Source organism: Condylostylus longicornis, unplaced genomic scaffold, assembly GCF_029603195.1.
Source record: "Condylostylus longicornis isolate FDR11 unplaced genomic scaffold, ASM2960319v2 ptg000010l, whole genome shotgun sequence".
Taxonomy (NCBI): domain Eukaryota; kingdom Metazoa; phylum Arthropoda; class Insecta; order Diptera; family Dolichopodidae; genus Condylostylus; species Condylostylus longicornis.
Window position 1 is genome coordinate 2,162,318 of NW_026577979.1, and position 23,006 is coordinate 2,185,323.

General features: G+C 28.1%; 2 protein-coding genes across 2 annotated transcripts; one reads left to right on the forward strand and one right to left on the reverse strand.

The window, feature by feature from the left end:
• The first annotated feature begins 6,506 nt into the window (after nt 1-6,506).
• Nucleotides 6,507-16,116, forward strand: LOC129618846 (uncharacterized). The gene is made up of 3 exons (XM_055533868.1): nt 6,507-6,545; nt 14,982-15,134; nt 15,760-16,116. Exons 1-3 carry the CDS (start codon nt 6,507-6,509, stop codon nt 16,114-16,116), a joined length of 549 nt encoding a protein of 182 aa, XP_055389843.1.
• Nucleotides 16,117-16,401: 285 nt separating this feature from the next.
• On the reverse strand, nt 16,402-17,604 carry LOC129618847 (uncharacterized). The gene is made up of 2 exons (XM_055533869.1): nt 17,274-17,604; nt 16,402-16,472 (listed from the first exon to the last, which is right to left on the reverse strand). Exons 1-2 carry the CDS (start codon nt 17,602-17,604, stop codon nt 16,402-16,404), a joined length of 402 nt encoding a protein of 133 aa, XP_055389844.1.
• Nucleotides 17,605-23,006: the final 5,402 nt, after the last annotated feature.

Genomic DNA, 23,006 nt, shown 5'->3' on the forward strand with positions numbered 1-23,006 from the left:
ATGAGTTTACTTTGAGGACAAGACGGTTCAATCAACTTTTAGCATATTTTTTCCAAACCTTGACAACTGGGCTTTCTACACCCGGATTTTACATTTTTGCGAATATAAACAGAATTTACTGTCCAATTTCCTTAAAATTCAAGATGTTAATACAACGCACTCAAAATTTTTTTTTGGAATATCGGAGCTCAAATTTTTAGAACAAATTAGAGATTATATCGAGTATCTTTGAATATTTTTATTGTATATTTTTAAAATTTTATGTTAAAATTTGTGTTGTGCTCTAATATAGAAGAACGTATTTAAGAAACATTATTATTAATACAAAATTCAATTATTTTTTATTTTAAAATATTGATTTTAATTTTAAGAAATTTCATTATAAGGAAATTATTATTGTACTATTATATCTAAAGAAACAATGACTCATAATCTAATATTATTTCAAAATATTAAAATCAAACTCCTACGTCTATATAATTGTGTGCTAAATTCTTTAATTCTTTAAAATTTTTTTTTTTAATTTTTTATTAAAAATCTCTTATATAACATTACTTATATGTATAGAAATACCTAATATATAATATTTAAAATTTTTAATGAACTTTTGAACTTTAACTGAACTTATCTAATAATAAAATTCGATCAATATTCTTGTATAATAAAATATGTATATAAAGAAAAAAACATATTCATGTATGAAAAGAAAATAATAGCTAATAATAAAAAAATTAAATTGTATTTAATTCGATTCTTTACGGTTCATCATTGTCATTATTTATAACATGTATACTTTGTACTCAAAACGATATCTCTAAAATAAGTGTACAATATATTTCCCCTTTCTCTTTCTCTCCCACTTATTCTACTCTTTTTTTCTCAATCTTTCAATTATATTATTCGATTAATCGATGATCCCAATAAATATTGCTTTAGGATATTAAATAAAGTTGGGTCAAACCAATGGTTTGTATTGTAGCACTTTTCCCTTCAACAAGTGAAAATTCTGCTTTTAAATACAGTCTATGTATACCTATCACACTATTAAAATTATTTTCATTCATATACAAAACTATTTCTAGGATTGCATATATTTAGGATGACGCATATATGCAGTCTTTGAATTATAGCAAAAATTAATATAAAAAGGGGTTAACATAATGCTCGATTTTAAGGGTTAATTGTGTGAGTTAAGAAAAATAATTATACTTTTTAATTTCATGGAATTTACCGTTAGCTTTTTGCGTTTATAAAAATTTGGAAAATCTTGCGGTTTCGGAAATATAAGGTGTCACAAATTCAAATTTTACGAATTTCAAGAGGTGATAACTTGAGAGGGGGTGGAGATGGAAAAAAAATTTCTTCCAACAAAATGAACTATTTGTTAATATCTAAAAGGTCCTAAAATTTCAAGCTTCTACAGTCTGGGGTCAAGAAGAAAAACGACATAAAAAATTTGGAAAAAAAGGACTTTAGATAACGGCAAATTTGAACGGCCATTTTGTTTTTCTAAAGTTTAACTATAGCATACCGCGCAAGGGGAAGCAAGCCACTACCTTTCTGCGTTTGCAAAATTTCAAAAATGCTTATGGTTTCATTGCAACAAATATTTAAAAAAGGCCATTTCTAGGGTTTTGGGGGGGTATAACTTCTAGAGGGGGGGAGATAGGTAAAAATTTTGTTCTACGGAAATAAGTTTCTAGTGAAGATCTATGTACGTATTAAATTTCAGCTTTCTATCTTCAAAGGTGTAGAAGTTTTGTAAACAGACACATGGACAGACGGATGGACGGACGGACGGACGGACGGACGGACAGAGTGAAACTAATAAGCACTTTTTTCAAAAAAATTTTTGGAAAAGTGCTAAAAAATAGTGTTGTCAGCTTATGAATTTTATATATTTCGGAATTAGAAAATTGAATGAGAAAAAATTTTAAGAATAATTAGAACTTAAATTGGAAATTAAAATTGAAAATAATTCTACTTTCATCAAATATTAAAATACATCAGAAGGGCGAATTTCGTTGCTGCGGCTTCCGTTAATTTGAGTAGTATTAGAATTTCTTAGAATGTATTAGCAATCAAACATAGAAAACTAATGGATAGAAGTAGAATTATTAAGAAGAAAGAACTTACTATACAATCAAATTTTTTTTTAGAATAACATCCGGCGGTTGGAATCCAATTCGGTCAGACAGGGTCAAATAAAAAAGTAATAATTTAAACTGTACTATTCTAAATACAATTATGAATGTTGTATAATTTTACTTGTGTTCCCTGTAATTATTGATTAATTAGAAATGTTTAAATGCCGAGTATCCCATTTGGGTATTAACGACCAATCAATAAAAAAAAAGTTCAAGATTGGTAGACTGGTAAATTACAAGGAAACCGAATGGGACAAGAGGACATATCCCTGGGAACTGCACCACCTGAGTTATTGTAGCATCCCTACGCTATCATCTATAATATCCCCGTCCCAAGTATAAAACTAAAGATATCCCCAAGGGATTTTCCCGAACATCAGGAAATGTTGTCAAATTAGGAACCCGGACAACCAGTACCGTGCAAAGAAGACTGCAATAAATTTCATACTGCAATTTCAATCAAAGTAAAGTGACAACACTCTTTTAAATAAAATATTATAAATATTTAGGTATAATTATACAAATATACAAGCTCATGCTCATGTATGTTCATATTTTTATTTAAAATATTATTACATTAGGTGCCGCCTTCGGCACGATTTATTATTATTTTTATTATTTTTATTTTACATACATATACATATGTATTTGTAATTATAAATGTCGGTATGTTTTTCTGTTTTTAATTTTTTAACTTGTGTAGATTTATTTCCCATACTTATAATGTATACTTGAAGCACAGAATAATTTTTTAATATTAAAAAATGTTAGCATATTTTTGTATATTAGCATAATATTACAACTCGTATGTACTCTAAATAAAAAATTGTAACAATTACAACGAAAAGGATTCTTTATCTATATTATGTTTAGATATTTTAGTGTAAATTTAATAATAATGCATTTTAGTGGGTATTTTCAATAATATTCTCGTTTTATTATAGAAAAAATTTTCTCTAATTTTACTTATGAATAAATTTTCACACCTTAAAAAATATTTTTTTTAATTTGTATTTGTACCTTATATAATATGTTATATAGATGTATGGTGATATTTAAAATATTATAATAATTTCTAAAACAAAATAAATACAAGATGAGCCGCAAATAAAATGAAAATCATGATTTTTTACAATACATAAGAATTACAAAAGCAAAAACATAACAATTATAACAGGGAAAAACAAAGAAACATAAAAAAATATTAACAATAAAAATAATTACAATTATATGATTGAATAATAATAATAATAACAATAATAATAAAAAAAAATTAAAAAAAACAAATGGAGAAGAAAGAGCGAAAAAAAAATAGCGCTTACAATTTTACAAAATAGAAATGAAAAATAATAACAATAATAACAACAATAAAATAGTTGCAAGGTCATGACTTTTAACTATTGTACTACAAGAGGTGTTGATTTAGATTTTAAGAATGGATGTTCAATATGATGATACATTGATGATGATTATGCTGATGCTGATGATTTTTATGATGATGATGATGAAAAGTACAACGAGAGTAGATACAAAAATTTTGTATGAAAAAAAATGATTTTATTATTTATGATGATGATAATGATGGTGATGATGATGGTGATGGTGATGAATATGAAATTAAAGAAAATTCATGATGATTTAATACCATTAATATTTCTTTTTTCTTCTGAAAAATTTTTCATTGAATTATTTTATTAATGTTTTTTTCTTTTCATATTAAAGGGTATTAAAAGGTGTAAATGTTTTGTCATATACACAAAAATATCATTGTTCTAAGGTAAAAATCGATTTGAAATGGACTTTATGGTTGGTGTTGGCTGAAATTAAACCTATAGATTTTTATTTTTTTTTTAAAGAAAATAATGTAATATATGAAATTTAATATCATCGTGTATTACCATGCTGGGAATGAAGGCGCAATAATATAAAAAAAATAATACTATCTATAGGTACTTTCATGTTATTTCCGGATAAAAGATAGTAACAACACCCAATATAATAACATAACATAAGTGAAATAATTGTTTTATTAAATTTTTAATTTTTTTTTTTTATAAAGTTCATAATATAAAGCACACAGCTATTCTGTCATTCAATGAAAAATATTTTTGTTTTATCTCAAAAATTTAGACAAAAACAAAAACAATGAAAAAATATTTGTGCCATCTAATGTATCCGCCTTAAAAATTTTATTCAATTTAGTAAAATTGTCTGTATACTTGATTAGTATTAATTTTAAGAATAGGTTAGAGAATAAGAATTGAAAATTAATGTTTTAATAATAGTTTACTGTTAATAGAAAATATCATTGCATTATCATATAAATTCATCATACCACTTAATACTAAAATTTCAATATTTCTAATGGAATGGTCGAAAAATTTGTATTAAATATTAAATTTAACTCTAAAAACTTATTGTAATGTAAATTGTAAACATAATAACGTTAAGAAACCACATTATAAAATAAAAACTTTCTCTTATAATCTTGAAATTCATGAAATCATTTTTGAAGGTTCGATAAAGTTTATGAAATTCGGATAGCACAAAGCGAAATAATTCTATTAAATAATTATTTCCAGCCAAATATTCTCAATGATCACTCAAAAAATGGTGAAAATTGTTTCCAAGAGTCAAGAGTTTATTAACATTTTTATTTTGAATTTAACGACTTTAAGCAAGAAATTTAAAGCTTTATTGAAATATATATGAGATTTAAACCTGAAGAATTTGCAAATCACCAATATTTTTGGATTTTCCTAAATTTGATATATGATAAACTATGTTTGAGGGTTTAACGAAATAGAATGACTTTCGGAGAAATTAAGACCCAGTAATTCCCAAAATTTGATTTAAACCATACGCAAAAAAGTATGAAACGGATTATCTTTTACGAAAAAATCCTCATTGAAAATAAAAGTAAAAACTATTTATTGATTTTATAAATCAAAAAAAAAAATCCACTTTATTTTAAGTAATTTATTCGTACAGTAATAACAGAAGAACAACATCATCTATGAGTAAACATTAAATCAAATATAACTAAGAAGAAGAAAATTATATAATCAACAAAAACAAATAAATAAATTACTTACGATTATTATTGGGTCTTTAATAAATAAAAATTTTAATCAATTAACATTTAAGGAGATGAAGAAAAGAAGAAGAAGACTAGATGTTGAACACAAATTAAAAATAAAGAAAACGATAAATAAAAAGAGAAAAAGAAACTAACCACGAAATCTTTATAGAAGACAATTTTAAATCCCTACCAAATGTTTATGTACACATAAAATATGTAAAAAACCAAGAAAAATGAAAAAATGAAAGGAACAGAAATTATTGCATAAATTACGCCCTAAATCAAAGTCGAAGGACTTTTCATGGTCATTTTAAAAATTTCAGAAATTCCCTAAAATTCTCATCATCAATTTTATCATATAAAATATTATTTGCTTTGTAGAAAAGAATCAACCTTCTTAGATTTTAAGTACTTGTAGTTCACAAACCCCAGCTATTATATGTCTAGTACAAGCAAATTTAGTTATATATTTATACGCATTGTTATATGTACATATGAATATTAATTTTGAATTAAAATGAATATTTTTTGAATTTATTTCTAAAGAAAACAGAAATTTTCATCTTCTAGGCAACTTTTTAGTACATTTTCTATATATTAAAAGAAAAGTGCTTACAATTTTAAATTACCTCGTCCGTCCGTTACACAAAAGCTCTTACAAAACTTGCCTTGTTTAACAATTAAAGAATTGTTAAGTTATAATTTTAAAGGCAAGACACTTTTTTAGTTGTATAATACCTTCTCCTTCATTACATCCCTTAATATATTATATTTACTAATATCTCTAACAGTTATATCCTCCCTAAATTGTAAAAGTTCAATTTTTAGTTATTATTTTTCTGATATTCGAAACATTTTTTAAATTACACGATTTTAGGACGCTGAGGATTTAGGACGTAACGCTGGTGATAACTAGTCATTAATAAATAGCTAATTTTCCTAAAACAAAATTTTTTTCAACTTCATCCTCTCTCTCCTGAGCTCTCAAAATTAGCAATAATTAAATTTCTGTAAAATTATTGTAATTAATTCAAATACATGGAAAAATTATGCAAAAACAGATTAAAGCTTTTAATATAATTATAATTGCCGATACTTCTTCAAATTGTTTTCTATTATACCCCTAAATGTATGCAAATATATGTAAATGGAACATTTTTATTTTTTTTTTAATTCCTTCATTTTTAATTCCTTATTATTCTTATGAAAGCGAAATAAAATGTGCTACTTTAAAAATCTTTGGCTTGATTTGTAATTTATTTTATATTATCTTTCATATGAAACGTATAACAGAAGCCAATTTGATATTGAAAAAGGTAAATAAATTTACGTTAAACACCATGATGAAAATCAATTAAATTTACGATTAAAATATTATATTGTATAATAAAAACCTGTTTTATATTAATAAACATTTGCGCGTATTTATCAAATTTATTTAGAGAAAAATTTACTATGAAACAAAATTAAGAAAATGCGATAAAAAGTGTACACAATTATTATTACAAAAGCGATTCGTAAGGATGCGTATTAACAAAATTTAATCGTAATCTTAGTTGTTAAAATTCTAGAATATTTAGATTATCATTGAAATCGAGACAAAACAGGCATAAGATTCACCTTTTTCATACCATTCTTTTTCTTCATTTTTATAATATCACAATTCGGGATACAAGAGCTCCCCAGGTGAAACTCAAGTGAAGAGAAAATTGCAAATACGTGCAACAGGTACTTGGACATTTTAGATAATAAAAAAGATTAGTAACCGGTGAATATTATAATTTCATTCTAAATTTAATTACTAAATTGTAAACAGCTATTCCTAAATTATAAAATAAGGTCATCACTTGGTTCATTCGATTCCGTTTTTTAATCGAAACGTTGCTATTATTATTAGGTAGACAGACTTACCATATTATCGTATTTTGTTATTAATATAGAAAATTTATTTTATTTCTCTGTTTTCAATTGAAAATTCTATATAAGAAAAATAATTAAATATAAAGAAGATCGAAATTAAATCAACATCTTTACTCCCTTATCTTTGTAACCTTCACATCTGTCTGCCAACAATAATAATTGTATGTAAAAGAAAACATGTAATAATAAACAGAATAAAAATGGTAACTCCTTCTTTAAAATTCCATTTTCCCAGAGTATATTCATTAAAGTTTTAAGTAGCGTAGTAATAAGAAAAATAAAAAATAAAAGCAAATAATAAACATTTTTAGTTTTAAATACGTGGTGGAGTTTACATACAACATGAATATTGTATTATGTTTCAATGTATGTATGTACATATAGTTAAAAAAATTCTTGTCTATTAAAACACAGAATGTAGATTTTACGTTTTACTATTAAAAACTTGTTGTTGCTGAATTTGTTTACTAGTTCCATATAAAATACTTTTATGTGTACGTACAAGTGCAGGTGTATTTTTTAAAAATTTCATCAAAAAACAAAAAAACAATAAAAAATGGAAATAATTTCGAGTATTTCCAAATAATAAACTCTTTCAACAAACTGTGAACTTGAAGCACCTACCTTTTTTGGAACGGAAGTTATAAGCAAAAAAAATACTTAAGCATGCTATAATTTTCTGAAATTTCTTCAAAATTCCGGCGCCTACGAAACAGTTTAGATTTGGCACCCATTTCTGAACAAAAGTTTACCAATTCCTTATTCTGCAACTAAAGATGTACATTATTTCATTAGTTTCGAAATAACCCTGTATTTATAATAAATATATACAGAGTGATTCAATAAAGAGCACAATATTATGTATTTCAATAAAAATCTTAAAATCTTATTCTTTTCCGAAATATCTGTTCTTAAAAATGTAAATTGCTTTTCAAAGTGATTATTGTGATCAAAAATTACTTAGAGTTGATAATTATAGCACTTAAAATCAACAAAAATAAAAAAAAAGTGACCATTTTTTAATTTTTTACATTTTAATAGGGCCCTTAAAATCTTGACATATAAATGGTTTTTATGCTATAGCTCCTGTGCCGTAAAAGATTTTTCAACTTTTGAGGACTTAAACTAAATCATAAGAAAATGGCCAAAATTTTTTAACAAAAAAATTTAAAGTTTCTAAAACTTTCACACAAAATTGTTGGGATGAAAAAAATTAAAAAAATACAAAATGGAAAAAATTGGTGTTTTTCCAAAGTTCGAAGCCCTTTACTAGCCATTTTAAAACCTGTTTATTTGAAGCTTCTATCTTTTATAAAAAGGAAGTTATAACCAATAAAGCTTGGGCAAGTAAAAATTTCTTGAAAATCCTGTCAAATCCCTGTATCTCGGAAATCGCTGAGTTCTCACAACTAATTCCAAACAAAAATTTTACCCATTTTTGATGCCCTAAACAATGATATATAATATTGCATTTTTCACTGAATCACCCTTTACATCTATTTCTATACACTAAATTACACAATTATGATCAAATTTACTTATGGATCTAGCAAATACTAATATGAAATCTTGAAGCGTAGTGAAAAATAACACCCGTTTGTTTACTACTAATCAATAAAACGAAATTTTTCTGCTACATTTACGTAATAATTTCTGAGCGGCAACACTTTTACATATTATCATTGAATGAATTTTAATACTTACTTTTTTATGAATAATATTCCTTAAGATTTAGAATATAATGAGAAAGAAAAAGGCTCGAAATGGTAAAGTAGAATGAGCATCTAGTAGAATATGCGAGATGTATGTATTTTGTTGATGAAACGCACGGACTCTGAAAAGAAAAAAAATGTTATAAATTTGAAAAAAATTATTTAAAATGACACACCCGAAATAGTTTATTACCAAAATGGACATCATCTTTATCAACCTTGAATTGTTTTGCATTAAGTAAAAGAAAAATATGAAAGCAATAATTACGCACATCAATTTTTGCTTGTGGTTTTACTGCATTTCTGGAGTTTAATAAAAATTTGTGTTTTCGCTTAACAAAAATTGGAATTAATTTTTTTTACATGTAAATGCATCTAGGACATAATAGACTTTATATACTTACACATTTTATTCCATATTGTATACATATATGTACATATATTATATTATATTCGTACTTAAATTTTCAAGTACTCGTAAAATAAAAGTCGAGGCCAAGAAACATAAAACAAAAAGGTTAAAGTCAGAATAACAAGAAAATTAAAAAAACAAGGAAAAAATAAAAGAAATTAAATTAATTAATAGCAAGCAAAGGGTAGTGCAGAAATGAAGTAATAAATATTTATTTTTTGTTTTTGGTGTCGCCCATTGCAAATATTGTAAATTGAAAAATGGCATATGACTTAAAAAATACGAAACACAAAACTAAAAAATTCATTAACATATTAAACGCAATTTGATAATTTTTGCATATTAAATAAGAATTACGGAACCTGTAGGGCACGTTTATATGCATTAATGTATATGTATAGAGAAGAGTAATGCCATAGTTATCTGCTACTTACAACATAATATCGCGCTTTCCGCGTATATTTATTACTGAAGGTCATTCCTTAAGAAGAAACCAATTTCAATTCCATAAAGTATACATTACTTTGCATATTCGCAATGAAACTCTAAGCCGATCTAGCTATATCTGGTCGTCTGTTATTAAGATCTTCTTTTAAGAAAGCGCAACGCTAGAGACATAAAATTTAAGATTATTTTGCTGGAACTCGTAACTTCGCTGAAAAGGCCAAAATTTAATTTTTTCTCTCTTGCTTAATTTGTACTTACATCTGAATTTTGTTTATTTTGTACTTTCATCTCAATTTTCCGTCGAGTTCACAAAAATAATATCTATATCTTTCTCATAAAGTGGTCACGAACTTTTAAAGTTTCAAATCCATATATGTATTTAATAATGTGTAAAATCTAAGTTTTATTCGCAATTAATGTTAGATACGAAAGTTGTTAGGAAAACTATTAAAACATTTTTGTTTTTTGATCAAGAGTAGACATAATTTTTTTCATAAAATTTTGTAAAGACTTCACTAGTGGATTTTGTGTTAGGCTCTAAAAAAAAATTTCGCCAGTATACGGTTTAAATCCCCGTTACAATTATAAAAAATTTAATTAAATTATATAAATATATTGTAAATGCGACAATAATGATACACGCGCAGCTATTTAAAATGTATAACTTTTGTAAATAACTGAACTTCACTTGCACATCAAAAATAATTTTAAATGTATAATTAATTTCTCCTAAAATATTAAAATATTGACAGGAAATATTTTTGTTAGAAGAAAATTAAAGTCTTTTATTTGATAAAACTTCAATAGTTTTAGTTATTATCAGAATAATGTGCTTACAATTCAAAGAAAACAAAGCTTCATATCGAATCAAATAATCAAATAATATTTTTTAAACATATAGCGATCGTGATGTTTACTCTCTGGTACAATTTTAACATTTAGATTCTATTGTTGTTCAAAAATTACAAAATAATACAAAATTACAAATAATTGAACCATGTCCAAATAGTTGCACAAATATTTTGAACTTGTAAACAATGTTAAAATTAAAATAAAAAATAATTAAAATTCTTCACTTCTAAGTTAAGATTATCATGATGTATTATGCAATAAAAAAAATTAATCTAGCATTTTAATGTAAATATTTATATATACAATGTCATATGGATCCCATAACATATAGGAAAACATTATGGTTTAAGTAACTGAATTTTGAAAGAATATTGAAAAATGTCAATTTTGAACTTCTTTATTGAAACCTCCACAAAATAAAAGACTTAACGAAGATATATTTAAAATACATGTCCCGTTTCTAAACAAAAATGGCGGAATTTCTTAAGACTTTTCGAAGTTTTTAGGATTAATTTTAAATAAAGTTGGGTCAAACCAATGGTTTTTATTTTAGCACTTGCAACAAGACGTGAAAATACTGCTTTTGAGGACAATGTACACTTACTATGTACACTTACTACACTAATAAAATTATTTTCATTCATATACGAAACTATTTCTTGGATTGCATATATTTAGGATGAACGATTTATGCAGTCTTTGAAATAAAGCAAAAATAAATTTAACGTGGGGTTAAGTTGTGTGAGTTAACAAAAATAATTATATTTTTTATTGGCATGACATTTGCCATTAGCTTTCTGCGTTTATGGAAGTTTGAAAAAGATTGCGGTTCGACAAAATATAAAATGCCAAATATTTAAATTTTACAAATTTCTAGAGGCGATACCTTGAGAGGTGGGAAGATAGATAAAAATTTGGTTCTACGGAAATAAGTTTCTAGTAAAGATCTATATAGATATAAGAATCCAGCTTTTTGTCTTCAAGGGTTTAGAAGTTTTGAAACTAATAAGCACTTTTTTTTTAAATTTCTTTAGGAAAGTGCGAAACAACAAAAGCTCGATCAAAAAGTGTTAAGGTTTACGTAATTTTTAGCACTTTTCCAAAAAATTTTTTGAAAAAAGTGCTTATTAGTTTCACTCTGTCCGTCCGTCCGTCCGTCCGTCCGTGGACACTTTTTTTGTTTACAAAACTTCTACACCCTTGAAGATAGAAAGCTGAAATTTTATATGTACATAGATCTTTACTATAAACTTACTTCCGTAGAACAAAATTTTTACCTATCTCCCCCCCTCTAGAAGTTATACCCTTCCAAAACCTTAAAAATGGCCTTTTTTAACTATTTGTTGCAATGAAACCATAAGCATTTTTGAAATTTTGCAAACGCTGAAAGGCAGCGGCTTGCTTTCCCTAGCGCGGTATACTACAGTTAAACTTTAGAAAAACAAAATGGCCGCTCAAATTTACCGTTATCTAAAGTCCTTTTTTTCCAAATTTTTGATGTCGTTTTTCTTCTAGATCCCAGCCTGTAGAAGCTTGAAATTTTAGGGACTTTTAGACATTAACAAATAGTTCATTTCGTTACAAGAAAATTTTTTTCCATCTCCACCCCCTCTCAAGTTATCGCCCCTTGAAATTTGTAAAATTTGAATTTTTGACACCTTATATTTCCGAAATCGCACGTTTTTTCAAATTTCTATAAACGCAAAAAGCTAACGGTAAATTCCATGACATTAAAAAATATAATTATTTTTCTTAGCTCATACAATTAACCTTTAAAATCGAGCATTATGTTAACCCCTCTTTATATTAATTTTTGCTTTATTTCAAAGACTGCATAAATCGTTCATCCTAAAAATATGCAATCCTAGAAAGAGTTTTGTATATGAATGAAAATAATTTTAATAGTGTGATAGGTATACATAGACTGTATTTAAAAGCAGAATTTTCACTTGTTGAAGGGAAAAGTGCTACAATACAAACCATTGGTTTGACCCAACTTTATTTCAAAATAGTATTGGTATCTTGCTCATTTGCTCAAATATATCACAACGATTTGCGTGTACTCATTAGCAGCTCATGTACAAATAAACTGCATTGAGTTCGAAACAGGTATACGTTCTCTAAACTGTTTCAAATTTTGAATCGATTTAATCTCTACCTGTTCACATAGGCTGAAATCTTACAATTGCGAACGAGACAATTTCAATTTCCAAAGACAATTTGTTCGTATTTGTAAGTAATAATTGAATTTATTAACTTGATTTTGTTGTGTAAGAATAGAATGAACAGGCAATATTAAAAAAACCCTTTTCAATTTTTTAAATTTAAAACTAAATACATATAAGTTTTGGAATTATCTGGGACTTATTGTGATTATCGAATAACTAACTGATAGTCATAATTATTATCGTAAAAAGTATTATTATTGTAAGCACAATCTAAATCATACAAAAATGATTTATGTCTATAATAAAGTTTTTGAAACTTTTTCGATAATCACTTAATGATTCGATAATTAGAATAAGCGCCATTGATTTATACAAGTTTTACAGAATTAACATAGTTTTTACACATAGCGTTATCTCCGTGATGTTATTTCTGATATGGTGTTTTATATTCAGATTTTTTTTATTTTGCAAAACAAAGTATAATAGAATCATGTCGTATAAAAGGGAGAAACTTAAAAATATTATGAAAAGAATCTTTTCTTTTTGATTAAATAAAACTAGAATTTTATAAATTTGAGTTGCATGACAAAAAAAATTAAACTTTATGCAATTAAAATTATTTTAAATTTAATGAAGTGATGTTACATGTGGGAAGGTCCGTAGTTTAGTTTAAATTTGCAAGCTTAAGAGTTTTGAAAAATAAAAGCTAACAAAAAACAAAGTGCATAAAAAAAAAAACTTTTTCAGCATCAAAACTTTTATTAATTAGAAAGTGAAGAAAAATAAAAGTTTGATAAATTTCTTTGCATTGTAATTTCTTTGCATTTCAAAGCCGACCGTTGTTAGAATAATAAAACGAGAGTATAGTAATAATACAACATACTACGAAACGTTTGTCCTTGTATCTTAACAACTTTAGTCTTGGAGTATCATAGCACTGTAAGAACACTCATATTTTTTGGGGGTGTTTTTCTTTGTACTTTTCACTTAATTTAAAAATATTGAACCGGAATATTTTTTCTTATACTTAAAATTTAAATTTTTTGAAGAGTAATGATTTATATAAAAAACTAAAATCACATTTTCATTAAATTTTTAAAAAAGCTATCAACAAAAAATTAAGTTATTAAAAATTGAATAGAATTATAATGGAAAATTTTTTGCTTGGAAAAATTTTCTTAACCGTACTTCAACTGTATGTCATTCTTGGCGATCTTAACAAGGATTTGTGGAAGAAGAGGGTATGAATTCTTCTTAAAAAATATAAAATATATAAATATGTTTATTTTTCTATTGTAGATTGTAGACCGCAGATTGAGGCCATGAATCTGATCTGTTGTGCTCCACACCAGCGCCCATTATTTTTCCTACAGTACCACCTCAAGACTTACATTTTGGATGAATTAAATTTTCCAGGACAATATTTGTTCCTTCTTTTATGGACCAGCCTTCAACACTCATTAAGGAGATGCACTGAGGTCTCCTCTCCTTTCCCTAAGTACTTGTAAGAGCCGTCAGTACCCAGGCCCAATAGATTTAAGTATTTTTAAAGCCTGCTGTGTCTCAACAGGAAGCCCGTGGGAATTCTCACATGATTTTTCGGCATTCTCATGATTACCTTATAACGCTCGCAGTTCTAATTTCCAAAAGCTCATTTGCTTGCTGAAGCCCCGGATGGACCTTACATAGCTCCAGTCTTTAATCTTCCACTTCGAGTCTTAGCACCTCTCAAATTTTTTTTCGTTCAATCCCGCAAAAGTGCTCCAGCCAAACAAAACAGGAACTGGCCACCGGCCCCGCTTCTCTAGCATCTGCTTCTTCCTTTCCTCTATAATAATTCTAAGTTTCATTTACTAAGATGTAGTAACATATGAAAACGTCATATGATTCGCGACAATATAATTAATTCTGAAGCAACTAAATTTGTTTAAGGTTTAGTATTTTGAATTATGGGAAGTTTTAAAACAACACACATTTCATATTTTAAAGATCTAGTGTCTACCTCCATGAGTTTGATAAATTAGGGTTCTTGGAAATAATATTCTCTTCTAATTAACCCAAAAAATATTAAACTTCCCGAATTGGTCAACTTAGAAAATTATTTTGTCATTTTGAACATTAAATATATTGCCATTTTCAGTATCGCCGATATTTTGAATTATTTTTTTCTTTTTTGTAATACTCGTATACCTATAATTTTCACATTATATTTTTAGCTGATATTCAAAATTTATTTTACAGGACTGGGATTATACACTTCTTTCAACAAAGTTAGAAAATAAATATGAAGAAAATGTTAATATGCATTTTGTGATGACACGTGTTTCCAGAGGTGTTTATGCAGTAAGCGGAAATTTGACCATTGCAGCAGATTACGCTAATGAAAAAATTATGGTAATTCCATGAAATAAAATGTATTTGGTAACTTACTTCCAAAATAAAATATTTTATAAAACTAAAAAAAACGCTCGTTTATAAGTCCAAGTAGTAAGCAACATTAGCGATCAGAAGTGACGAAAACTTTACAAAAGAGACAAGGAATTTAAAAAAATATAACTATGGAGCATAATACATTATCTGCTTGAAAAGGTCTCGTTAATTTATATAGTATTTCTTAGTGCTCATCTGTTTATATTGATCCTGCAATCTGGAAAGGAATCAAAAAATTTTAGCTGATATGGTTTTGTAAAATATTTTTGCAAAGTTTTTGAAAATATCTACAGCCTTTGTCCAGACACATGCGGTTTCAGATTGATGCAAAAGTAAATTTTTACAAAAATGGAAAAAAGGATTTTTACACTTTCTCAAGCTTAGTGATATTTTTCGTAAATTTTCAAAAGTCCAGTGGTTTAAATTTCGTAGACGACTTATGAATCAAAAAATTAAAACAACAAATTTAAAGTTTTCTCTTAATTACATTAAAATATTCTGAGTACTAACACTTTTTAAGAATCGAATTTAAATTTTAACAATAATTTTAATTCGAAGTATAAATTAAATTACCTACTTTCTCTTTTAGATTTCATTAGATATATTGAGAAGACCAAATAATGGGTATGAATACAAACCTTCGCCCCTAAAGTTTCCAAAGCACGATTTTGTAACGTTTTTTAACACTGTTTATAAGCAAGTATTTATGAAAGAATTTCAAAATTGTTCAAATTTTCCCGTATTCGAGGGAGAATTCGATGCGAAAAAATGGGCTAAAAAAGGAACCTTTTATCATTTCGAAAACTGTGATCCTGGCAGAGAAGCAGCATACCCAAATCATATGAATCCAGGAGTATACAAACTTATTATTTTGATTGAAGGGGATCCATTGGTTAATATAAAAATTACTTTAGATTTTAGTATATTCTCCAAACTGGATTTCTAAAATTCAAATGAAAAAACCATTTCGCACAAAAAAAAATTGAAGGAATTTTCTTAGACTTACTGAATTTAAGCAAATAGATAGCAAAACTTTTATAGTAAAGTCTTAGGAGGATCGAAACAGTAATGAGATGAATTTTTTTTAACACTTCAATTAAAATTGAAAATTTTATTAATAAAATTTCATACATATTTTTTTGAACAACAATCAAAAATGGTGATTTTAATGGATTATTGGATTTTCTAAAAATATATTTGACAAATAGTATGATTACGATAACTGCAAAATTCATTTAGTTTGCCTAAATTTAACACTGTCTAACCGGCAACTTTGTTTTTTACTAATATTGAGATTTTTGACTAAAATAATGACAAACAACTATACCTTTAATCGATTTTTCGTAAGATGGCAAAAACATACTGAGACACCTAAACATTAATTTTTAAGCCAAATTCTTTGCGAGAATACAAGACAAAAAAATCTGATGCGGTCAGCATCAGTACTTGCGAAATTTGGTGCCATAATATCACCTCCCTTGTTATATTCCATGCGGTAGGTAAAAACCTTATTTTTGAACACTTGATAAAGCTTTTTATCGACCACATTGCATACAATAAGGGAGGCTATGTTTTTTTTTTGTTTCTTCTTTCACCCCCTTTGGGAGCATAGGGCTTCCACATAACCTCTCCACCGTACGCTATAATTTGCCATTACTTTTATTTGTGTCCAGGTCTTGCCACTAGCTTTAACTTATTTCTCCACCGTTCTCCGCCAAGTTGTCCGAAGCCTTCCCACTTTCCGCTTCCCTTGTGGGCTCCACTCAAGCGCTTGTCGTGCAATTGCCTCCGGCGGCCTCCTCAAGGTATGGCCCAACCCTCGCCACCTTTTTCTCTTTATCTGCAGACTTACTGGTTCCTCGCCGGCCAGTGCCCACAGGTCGTCGTTGCTAATTTTTCTAAGCCAGAAGATCCTGCATATGATTTTAAGGCACCTGTTGATGAATACCTGGACTTTGTTAATGAGTTTCTGATTTGCATGCCAGGTTTCGCTGCTATATAGCAGAACCGACTTGATGCACGAGTCGAATATTCTAATTTTGGTACTTCTGGCCAAGTGTGGTGACCTCCATGTCGCCCACAATCTTCCAAACGCCGCTCTACCCAATCTAATTCGGTTATCTATGTCGTCCTCAGCCACCCCATTTGTAGTAATTATACTACCAAGGTAGTTGAATCTTGCGACATTCTCGATTTGGGTCTCGTTAACCATAAACTGCTCATTATTTCTGGTGTTAATTCTTAGTGATTTTGTCTTCTGTACGTTAACTTGTAGACCAACTACTTTGGCTCGTTCACTTAGAAGATTGATTTTTGCCCGCATGTCATTATGTGATTGGGCTAGTAGGGCAAAGTCGTCTGTATATTCAAGGCTTTCTAGGCGACTCATTAATCCCCATCTTATTCCTCTGGCTGATGTTGTGGCCTCTTTCATTATTTCGTCCAGAACCACATTGAACAGTAGTGGAGAAAGGGGGCACCCTTGTCGTACACCTGTACTTATATTTATGGACTCACTTAGTTTTCCGTTGTGAGTACTTTGGTTTCGTTATCAATGTATAGAGCTTTGATCAATCTGATTATTTTACCAGGTATTCTTTTCTTTTGCAAAGCTTTCCAAATAGCTTCTCTGTATACTGCGTCAAAGTCCGTTTCGAAGTCGACAAATGTGATGTACAATGTCGAGTTCCATTTAACCGATTGCTCCACAATTAATCTTATTGTATTCGAGTGATCTATGCATCCACGCCGTTTACGGAAGCCAGCTTGCTTTTCCCGGAGATCTCTATCTATTTTTTCCTCTATTCTTGAGAGGATTATGAGGGCCAATACTTTATTTATTGTGTTCTGGATAGTTATACCACGCCAATTCGTACAATCTGATAGATCTCCTTTCTTTGGTAGCTTTATTATTATTCCTTTTTTCCAAGAGTGTGGTATCATTTCATTTCTCTATACTTGCTCCAGGATGGGTTTCAATATTTCGGCCATTGTATTACTGTTACTTTTTAACAGCTCCGCTGCCACGCCATCAGGACTTATTGTTCTTTAGTCTATCTATAACCGACTTGACTCTATTATATGTTGGTGGGTTCTGATTCTGCTGAGGCCATCTTCGTTCTCCAATTGTTGTTCAATATGGTTGCTGTTGTTACGGTTGCTGATACTATCAAAGTGTTCCCTCCATCTCTGCATTTGATCTTGCGTGGATGTTATTAAGTTACCATTAGTGTCCTTAATCGGTTGACTCCTTTTTATGTTCTTATTTGAGAGTTTGTGAATATTTTTATACAGGCTACGCATGTTGTTTTGTTGCGCCGCTGTTTTGGCATCTTTTGCTATTTGGTTGTGGAACTTTCATTTTTCTCTTCTGGCCGATTTCTTGACATCTTTTGATTTTTCTTTATATTCTTGCTTTAGGCTTTCCGATTGATGAGTTAGCAATTTTTCTTTTATCTTTCTTCTTTGTAATATTTTAAGTCCACGTTTAATCAGATATCCATTCTCTTCTTTCTATATCTATGGTTCCTAATACTTCTTCACCTGCTTGTCGGAGTACATCTTGTATACCATCTATGTTAATTTCTTCTGTTAGCCTATCCTGAATTTTATGTATATTCCTGACATCAAGTAGTGAATGTCTGCATTTATTGCTAACACAAATGTGGTCGATTTGGTTCCTTGTTTGTCCATTCGACGACTCCCATGTGTATTTATGTATATTCTTGTGCGGGAAGAGGGTACCACCTATTGCCATGTTATATTTTGTGCATAACTCTATTAGATGGCCACCATTGTCATTATTGTCGCCTATGCCAAATGGACCCACCACATTTCTAGGACTATTTTCGTTTCTTATTCCTTCCTTGGCATTTAGATCTCCCATCAGTATAACAATGTCTGTTCTGGGAATATTGCCCAAGACCTGGGTCAATTGGTAGTAGAATGCATCTTTCGCTTCATCGTCTGCGGTTTCGGTGGGAACGTAACATTGTACTATTGTAATTTTTTTATTCTGGAGTGTAATCGAGCCGTTATTATTCTATCAGATAGATTAAGGAAGGTTATGTGATGACAACAAATTTTCCATATCGATTTTTTGGTTAGAACACACTTCTTTATAAAATGGAAGCATAAATACACTATTTTTAGGGAGGTGCCGGTCTGTATATCTGTTTATGTGTGCACGCGTGTATCGGAAATTCGGCTGAACCGAAATTATTTTAACTTTCGCTAAAATAAACAATACACATTGCGGTCGGTTATGTTCTGGCTACATAATTTTTTTGCTTTGTGCTGTACTAAAGTTGATAGACTAATTTATTAATCGAATTTTTTTATTAATCTAATTTATATATATTGCAATTTGTCAAATGTTACATTTTTTTATAATCAGTGTTAGATTTTTAAAATTTCTATTTTTGACTCATTTTCTCTTTTACATTTTTACCGATTTTCTTACATTTTATATAACTTATTTTGCTGTTATTCTGTCTTATTAAAAATAGTGGCTTAGTGTAAAATTACCAATAGATTTTAAAGACTGCTCTTTTCCTGTATATCTGTACAATATTTTAATCAAGCTTACGAACCCAAAATGTTTATATGAGATCAGATTTGGTGCCTCAGAATTTAGTAGGTGCATATTTTGTAATATGCTCAAGGTTTTTCCCAGAAGATCAACTCTATTATATTCAATTTAACTTTAGCTTATCTTTTTATTATCTTTAAATTTTTTAGCTTATCTTTTTTATATATGAAATTCTTTGGGCACACTAATAACAAATGACTGAAACAGTCCTTTGAGAAATTTTTTTCTTATGAAGCTAAATTAAACTAGTTATTCCTTAATTTACTCCTTAAAAATAAAGTTTTCGTATATTATCTAGTACGCTGAATTTCTTAGCAGCCTCAGAATCATACAACTTACTCGCACATTCAAAATGCCTAAATCTGTGGAAACACAGCTCCGAATTGTGTGCCAATATGCCAATAGATTAGTAAAATTAAATAAAACGCGTTTTCATGATCTAGAGAAAACGCGTTTTAAACGCTTCTTTACAATTTTAAGGACACTAATAAGCTTATAATTAACATATCTAAAAAAATGTAAATTTGGCCCTTTGTCAAATTTCAAGAAATTCCATCAATTCGTTCCATAGATCGGGTAAAAAATCTAAAATCGGCCCCCAGATCGACTTCCGATCGCTGATCTTTCCAAAAACTCTATAGATTAATTGCTTTAACACCTACAATTTAAATATTAAATTTCATCAAAATCAGTTCCGCCGAATTTAGGATACACGCGTGCACACACAGACAGACACCTCTCTGAAAATAGTTTGCTTACCCGAAACTCGACCGAACGTTTACACCGAAAACTCGACATCCAAATTTTTTTGCCATCACATAACCTACCTTATTGTATACACAATAAATAAAGTTGGGTCAAACCAATGGTTTGTATTGTAGCACTTTTCCCTTAAACAAGTGAAAATACTAGTTTTAAATACAGTCTGTGTATACCTACCACACTATTAAAATTATTTTCATTCATAAACAAAACTATTTTTAGGATTGCATATACTTAGGATGACGCATATATGCATAGTCTTTGAAATAAAGCAAAAATTAGTATATAGAGGGGTTAACATAATGACCGCTTTTAAGGGTTAAGTGCGTGAGTTAAGAAAAATAATTATGTTTTTTAATGTCATGGAATTTACCGTTAGCTTTTTGCGTTTATAGAAATTTGAAAAAGCTTGCGGTTTCGGAAATATAAGGTGTCAAAAATTCAAATTTTACAAATTTCAAGAGGCGATAACTTGAGAGGGGGTGGAGATGGAAAAAAATTTTCTTCTAACGAAATAAAGTATTTATTAGTTTCTAAAAGCTGCTGAAATTTCAGGCTCCTACAAGCTGGGGTCTAGAAGAAAAGCGAGATCAAAAATTTGGAAAAAAGGACGGACAGACAGAATGAAACTAATAAGTACTTTTTTTCTAAAAAATTTTTGGAAAAGTACTAAAAATGGAAAATATTTTAAACCGTATCTAAAATTTGAGTTTTCAAAAGTAGTCTTAACATTATTCATGTTAAAAAATTCCGACATATTCTAAATTCTATTGTAATTTACAACACAGAATATTATCAAAAGTATATCGTAATTGATTAACTAAAACTGCAACTTTTTACATTTCAATTGCATGACAAAAAAAAATTAACCTTTATGAAATTATAACTATTTAAAATTTAACAAAATGATTTATTAAATTGCAGTTACACAGTTCATAATACGAAGACTCGTAGTTTAGTTTTAATTTGCAAGCTTAAGAGTTTTGAAAGACAAAAGTTGGTGAAAAATAAAGTGCAGAAAAAAAATTTTTAACTAAAAAATTTTTATTTGAATGTGAAGTAAAAATAAGTTTAATGAATTTTTTTGCGTTGTAGTGATGCTAGATACGACAGACTACAAAACGCTTGTTATTTCATTTGCGTGTTTTTGAAAAAGTTCTTTAACACATCGTGTGCTTTTCAATAATGTTGCCTATTAAAAATTAAAATCAATTTTTTTTCAATTCACAACAAAAGCTAACAAAAATAGAGCGCTTAAAAATTGAATTAATTTATAATGAAAACTTTTATTTTTGGAAAAATTTTCATAACCGTACTTCAACTGTTTACCACTGTTGCTGATATTACTGACGGTTTTTGGAAGAATAGGGTGTGAATTCTTCGTAAAAAATTAAAAAATATAAAGATAACTTAAATAGTGCTCACCTTTAAATATTTTTACTTTTTGATAAATAACAAAATTGAAAATATAAAAATTATGCAGTATCAAGTTCCAGCAATATAGGGAAAAATAAAATTTGTAATATTTTTAGTTTTTTACTAAAGTTCCAAAATAACTTGAATTTTTTTAATTCAAATAAAATTAATTTAAATAAAAAAAAAATTCCAAAGAGTTTTTCTATTTTTAAAAATAAGTCCACAAGATTTGTTTTACATTAAAATTGTTAAATTTCTCGTCATAAAGAAGCATTTAACTTTTCTAAGAAAACAGGCTTTAGCTACTGCATGTTTGCTACGGGCCAAGTTACGGTTATTTGTTAGAAGTGTTAGATAGTGTTTTTTTAATTAGTTTATTTTCAAAATATTAGATTTTCCAACCAAAAATGCTTGCGCCCCAAATTTCATATAAAATTTTTTAGATAGAAAGAATTTTGTTCTACTTCAAATTTGCATATTTTCAATTTTAAAATCGAATGATTTTTGTATTACGTTTAAAAACTAAGAAAGTGATACCTATTTTACAGGATTGGGATTATAGACTTCTTTCAACACATATAGAAAATAAAATTGAAGAAAATGTTGTTATGTTTTTTAAGATGACGCGTGTTTCCAGAGGCGTTTATGCAGCTAGTGGAAATTTAACAATTAATACAGATGAAGCTGATGAAAAAATTATGGTAATTACGTAAAAATAAAATGTATTTGATTATTGGTTTATAAAGTAAAAAAATATAATATTGATTAAAAAAATGGATATTAAAATTCAATTACCGCCAGCATACCGTTGAATAAGTTTCGATAATTAAGACAAAAGCCCAAAAGAAGTTTTGAAAAGGGCTATATTGGAATATATTTTATGTTCAAGTTAATTACAAATATAAAATTTAACAAAATTTCTAATTCACCGTACTAATACAATAATTTTTTTTTGCAGTTTTCTTTAGATGTATATCGAAAACCACGTAATGGATATGAATATAAACCTTCGCCGATACAGTTTCCGAAGCAGAGTTTTTTAACATTTTTTAATACTATTTATAAGC